Genomic DNA, 6,000 nt, shown 5'->3' with positions numbered 1-6,000 from the left:
TTCCGAACCGTGGGCCCGTGACGTCACCGCAACTGCGGAGGGAGGAGTCAGCGTGCAGCCACGGCGCAGGGGTGGGGCCAGGGTCGAGCGGGGCGGCCGCAGACTGTCAGCAGCACTGGAGGAGCAGCCAAGGCCCACGCAGGAGCGCCCCTCGCAGGCCCCGCCCCCACATGATCGCGCCACGCCCCTCTCCCGGATTCCCAATAGCCCGCCCAGCTCCGGGGCCCCGCCCTCCAGGCCCCGCCCCGCCTCACGCCCCGCCCCTGCACGCCCCGCCCCCGATCCGGAGCGGCCTCGCCTCAGTGCTCGGCTGCCGCGCTGCTCGACTCCCGCGGCAGCGCTGCTAATGGCTGCGCGCGGGCCACGCTGAGGCGCCGGCGGCGAGCGACGGGTGCGGGCCGCGGAGAGCCAGAGCGAGCGCGCGGCCGGACCCCGGCCAGGCCCGGCCCGACCCGCCGAGCCCGCGATGCGCCCCGGGGCCGCCCCCCGGCGCAGCTGACGCGCGGCCCGCGGACACCGGCCGGCCGGCCGGCCAGGCCACGATGGCGGGGAAGGCGGCCGCCCCGGGCACCGCGGTGCTGCTGGTCACGGCCAACGTGGGCTCGCTCTTCGACGACGTAAGTGCCGCGGCGGCCCGGCCCGGTCCAGGACCTCGGAACCGGGGCTGAGCCGGGGAATCTAGAGCCCGAAACCTGGCCTGGGACCCGGACCGGGACCCGAACCCGGACCCGGACCCTGAGCCTGGGACGCCGGCCCTCGTCCTCACAGCGCCGGACCCGCTCCTGCGCCCCTGAGCCCGGAGCGCGGTCCTGGTGCCCCGGCCCTGACCGGCCTCTGTCTGCTGACCCCCGGCCCGGCCGGCCCCGAGTCTCCCTGCACGTCACCGGCCGGCGTGCGGGGCCCTCCCTGCGCCCTGTGACTCGGGGTCTCCAGTGAGAGCCGTCCTGAGAGGCTCCTCCTGGCCAGAAAGGGATGCCCGCTGCGAGGCCTCCGCTTCCAGGGCGCCCGCCGGGCTGCAGCCCTGGGCTGAGCGGTGGGGGCGCGCGCTCCGCAGGCAGGCCCAGGCTGACCCAGTTCAGGGTGTCAGCCGCCTGCCACCCACTGCTGATACCTAAACTGCCACCCCCAAAACAGCAGGGTGCAGCTCCAAGGGGCGGGTGCGTTTGGGAATCAAGGGGATGGCACAGGTGGGGCTGGTGGCGTCCTGTCCCGCCTGCCTAGGTGAGCCAGGGGTGCGGCCAGGGTGGTGGGTCCAAGGCCAGCAAGACTCAGGCTCCTGGTGGGCCCCTGTCCCCGTCCCCGTCCCCATCCCCACTCCTGTCCCCACAGCAACCACGGGAGGTGTTACAGGAAGCCAAGCCATGTGCTGGCCAGGTTTGATTTTATTGATAAAAGGTAGGCACTATTTCTGTGTATTTCTTATTTTAACTTCCAGGAGCCAAAAGCATTATTCCTCCCTGCGAGAGATGAGTGCTTTCCCTCCGACTCTGCCGCAGACGACTTTATCTAGTTTCACGTTTGATAATTTTCTTCAAAAGTGCCTGGTATGGGTGTGTGTCTGTATATTTAGCAGTCTATTCTCGGCTTTCCAGTAACATGCCCTGTAACATGGGTTTGCTCAGATGATTCAGATCCGTTAGCTGTGGCTTCAAAGCCTCAGAAACGGCAGGAAAATGCAGCGTGGTGGGGCATTCGAGTCTCAAAGGGAACAGACTTCTGCTGTGCAAACATTCTTCCCCGTAATCTTTGATTCTGACTTCTAACATTTTTGTTGTGTTTCGACTGTATACACACACTTCTCTCTGTGGACATGAGAGTAGGTAACTTAATTTACTTTTGTTTGGCAACACGGTGTCTTTTAAGGGCTGTGTGGCGTTTTGTGTTATGTTTACATCTGAAGGAACATTCGTTTTGAAAACGGTGCATAGGTTAATTCTGCAAGATGTTTGGATTTAAGGGCTAATGAAGAGGTGTCAGCCTGTGACCCACGTTTCTTGCTGTGGGGAGCAGCTCAAGGGTGGGAGCGTCCCCTGTCAGTGGCAGCAGGGAGGGCATTAAACAGTCTCACCCGTGTGCCGGGGCACCTTCCTCTCTGAGACTTAGAGTGGTGCTTGTGGGAGAGAAGCCTGGTCAGGAAAGTGGCCAGTTCCTGAGTGAAGGAAATTGAAATTCCTTGGTTTATAATAGGTTCAGGAGATCTGCTTGGTGACCCTGTCTCTGCCTGACACGTGTCCATGCTGACCACCACACTCCTTAGATGGAGTGAGGCCTGGGACGGATTCTGGATTTTCTCCTGACAGGTCCAGCATCTGGGAAACCCTGCTCCAGCTTGCAGCCAGGGCATTGGCCTCTTCCTGGAGAGTGGTGGATCGAGGAGGAAGGGGGTCTGAGTTAGAAGTGCACCTGTCCTTCTAACAGGGGGATGCACTCCTGCTTTTGTGGTTTTGTCATCTTTCCTTGTTACCTCCTCCCCTCCAGAGGTGACCACTGTTAAAACTCTGGATGTAGACATGTCTTGGCCCTAACATCTTGCTCTCACCTTGTCAGCACTCCTGGCTCTGCTGTGTCCCCCAGATAGGCAGGCCACAGGAGTCCCCACAGAGGGCCCTCAGATTGTTCCTCACCCGGCGGTGACAGACAAGGGTGTGATAAATATCTACAATACATTGGTGCTCAAACTTTTGCCTCTTACTTTCTTAAAATCATGGAGGACCCTAAGAGTTTTTGGTTATGTAGGTTATAAGTACCAACATTCGCCACGTTGGTAGATAGACTCAGAAAAGCTGAAGCTCAGAACCTTGCGTTAGCTGTGAGAACAATGACATCACACACACACACCCTCCACCGTTAACTCAGGAGACAGCAGGGTGAGGAAGGGAAGTCAACCCGTGGCATTATTATAAACATAGCTGTGACCAGTGGACCGCTCACCAGGTCTCCTGGGCCCTCGAGGCTCTAATGACCTCTGTCCCAGCTGTGGCCCTTCCCAAACCTGCAGGGCCATCTCCCCGCTGGGGGCCTAGAGATGGCTGGGGCACCTGCGACTTTTCCAGATTTTCAGTGACCACTAGACTGCCCTCAGAGAGCCTTGTGCTGTTCTGTAACCCTGTGGGACTCCCACTTGCCTGGGAGACGGTGGACAGGGCTACAAACCTAATTGTTTTGCTTGAGATGGCCGGGTTTTGACCAGTGAGGTCTCCAGCTCTAGGTTCTTACCTTTTTGCTAGGAGTGAACTGAGAGGTGGAGTCTCACAGGCTGAGGCTCCGGAGCTGGGCCCACCCTTACATGGTAAGGCTGCTTCCCGGGAAGGAGACCGGCTGGGCGGTAGGGTTCTGAGAGCACAGCTCGCTCTTGGGTGTCTGCCGGTAAGGCCTTTGTCCTCCTACTTACTCAGAGCTAAATGTCAGCTTTGAGCTGGTTTCCCTTTTTGCTTGGTCAATCCCCCGCAGCCCTCTGCCCAGGAGTTGCAGACTGGTTGTGCAACTGGGCTCTGCTGAGGACTGCTTCTGAGGCTCCAGGCTTCCCAGGGCCTTGCAGACAACAGGTGTCTGTGAGGTGCTCCCTTGGGCCAGATGGGATGGGCAGCACCTGGGGTGCCGTCCCTGTCTTCCCTGCACCACCAGCTTTGCCCTCCTTGCCCTCCTTCCAGCCCCACCCCGTGAGCTCCCTGGACCCACCGCCCCTCCTATTGCTATGGGCTTCCTCACTTCCACTGTTTGTTGCGTGCAGCAGGGGCTTTGCAGGCTTCCCCAGCCTTCTCCCAGCTCTGCCCAGCTCTGCACCTCCAGGCCTGTTGGCATCCACTGGCACCTCATGCCAGAGGGCCTCTATGGCTGGGTCCTCTGCTTCTTTAAGGACTTTTGTTTGGTGATGGCTTCACTGAGATGGCTGTCACACGCCATACACTTCAGCATGTAAGTGTCCAGACAGACTTGTGCAACTATCACCAACTAATTTTAGCGGGTTTTTTTTGGATCTGAAAATGCCTTTGCTGTTGCCCCCCCCCCCCGGTTTCTCCATCTCCCCTGATTGCCCCCACCCCTGGCATCACCAGTCTCTTGTCCGTCTCCAGGCATTTGCCTGTTCTGGAGTGGCACAAAAATGGCGAACTCCTGTGGCCTTTGCATCTGGCTTTTTTCACCAGCATGTTTTCAGTGCTGGCAAGTGTCAGAGCTGCGTTCCTGCTCAGGACTGGGCACTCATCTCCTCCTGGGCACGCCAGACTCTGCTGTCTCCCACCTGTGACGGGCACGTTGGCCGTCAGGAATAGTGCTGCCATGAGCTTTGTGCCCAGGTTTCTGCATGGACGTGCACGGGTGGGCACTGTGGTTCTTTGGTGGCTCTTTGTTGACCCTGTTAGGACCTGCCAACTGTTTCTCAGGCTGGCCGCCCCACATTGCAGCACACCTGCCGCGTCCCAGGGCTGTGGTTGCACCCCGTCTTCCCAGCACTCCCTATTCTCTGTCTTCTTTCAAAGACTCCTTCCTGGCTGCCAGGACAACCTGCATTTGGCTCTCATCCTCACCCCCCACCTCCCACCATCACTAGCCTTCTCTAGCCAGACTCACCTCCTGGGGAGCGCCACTAGACTCAGGCCTCTGAATACCATCCCTGTGTGGACACAGAAAGCAGGGAGGAGACCCAGACCCCAAGCCCACCATGTAGTGCCACTGCCTGGGGAAGTCCGCTGCACAGGGCAATGCCTAGTCTTCCAAGAGATTGGGGAAGCAGTGATCCTTGCTGTCCACACAGCCCTAGAGCTGGCTCTGGTGTGCTGGACAGGGTAGGGGCTGACCGCCTGGCCTCTTCACAGGCTCCTTCCCTGCTTTCCTGGTCCCCAGGCCCTGGTCCCTTGAGGGTGGCCTATGGCATTACTGCCTCTGCCCTGAGATCTCAGTATACTTTCTCTGTGAGCATCTGGTCTGTTTGCCTGAGATTGGGACTCTTTGTAGATGCAGTCCTGCCCTTCCTCACAGTGGTAGGATCAGATGAGGTGGTGGTCCCGACTCTGGTACAGTTACAGGGCTGCTTTCTCTGTGTCAGGAAGCCACATCTACGCCCTGCACGTCTCTCACCCTCATGCCTTTGATGTGGTTCTGATGGAAGTCACCTTGATGGTGGTCATGCCACACCTGCCTCCCAGCCCCCCCAGCCCAGTGTCCTGGGCCTCACAGGCTGTGCTGTGTCGCTGTCGGCCAGCCTCCGAGAGCTCACACTGTCACTTGCGGGGTTTCCTGTTTTCATCGGCTCTCTGGTTGCTGAGGGAGGGTTTAGGTCACTGGTGGGGGAGGCACTTTCTCGATCTAAAGTATATATTTTGCTTGTTTGAATCCAGTGAAGTGAGCACTACAGGTCAGCCTGCAGGACGTCTGCTGCGTGGGTGCTGAGAAGTCACGTTCTGGCGGGACATCTCCGAGAAAGTTCCCTATGCTTGAGTTTGGGGCCTGTGTGCCCTCCTGGTGCACACTGTCGGCAGGAGTCTGCGCATCTTCCCGGAGCAGGGAACCTGGAGGAGGGGAGGAGGGGCCATACTGCCCCCTAGAGTCCTTCTCTGGTGGGCGATGTCCAGAGTTTGGGGAGAGAGGCCTGTGCTGGGGTGAGTCAGAAGTACAGAAATCAGACCAGGTCTGCCCCCAGCAGATTGCCTCTGGAGGGGAGGGCAGCAGGGCTCTCCATAAGGGACTATAGAGTAATGGCTTTTTAAATGTTGACTACCTCAGTGTTTGCCTGGCAGGTGGGTGTGGGTGGTGGGGTCACTTGTTGGGAAGTGGGCTTGGTTCAGGAATGGGGTCCAGTAGATGGGGTCAGTGTAGGGCCAGGTGGCTAGTCAGAAAGCAGCAGAGGGTCTGAGTGGCATTTCGATCACCCGCCTGTCATCACTTCTTGGGACGCAGCCCTGCCCTCCCTGTGTCTGTGCCCGGGCCCTTAAGACCAGCTGAGTGAGCTTAGGGAGAGTAATTGTGGGCCTGGGGGGGAGGGGAGATGGTGTCCCCGGGGGC

At 59.3% G+C, this 6,000-nt stretch overlaps 1 protein-coding gene across 2 annotated transcripts in view; it reads left to right on the top strand.

Annotated features, from left to right (window-relative positions):
• The first annotated feature begins 283 nt into the window (after positions 1-283).
• INPP5A (inositol polyphosphate-5-phosphatase A) overlaps positions 284-6,000 on the top strand; it is a 148,777-nt gene continuing 143,060 nt past the window's right edge. The window contains exon 1 of one of the 2 annotated variants that reach the window (XM_066355184.1): positions 284-617. In XM_066355184.1, coding sequence (XP_066211281.1) covers positions 543-617 — 75 coding nt within the window. In that variant the 5' untranslated portion in view covers positions 284-542. The remainder of the gene's footprint in view (positions 618-6,000) is intronic. The other variant, XM_066355183.1, reaches the window with a different exon arrangement.

Source organism: Saccopteryx leptura, chromosome 13, assembly GCF_036850995.1.
Source record: "Saccopteryx leptura isolate mSacLep1 chromosome 13, mSacLep1_pri_phased_curated, whole genome shotgun sequence".
In the NCBI taxonomy this organism is placed as follows: Eukaryota; Metazoa; Chordata; class Mammalia; order Chiroptera; family Emballonuridae; genus Saccopteryx; species Saccopteryx leptura.
This window is presented reverse-complemented; position numbering and strand designations above follow the sequence as displayed.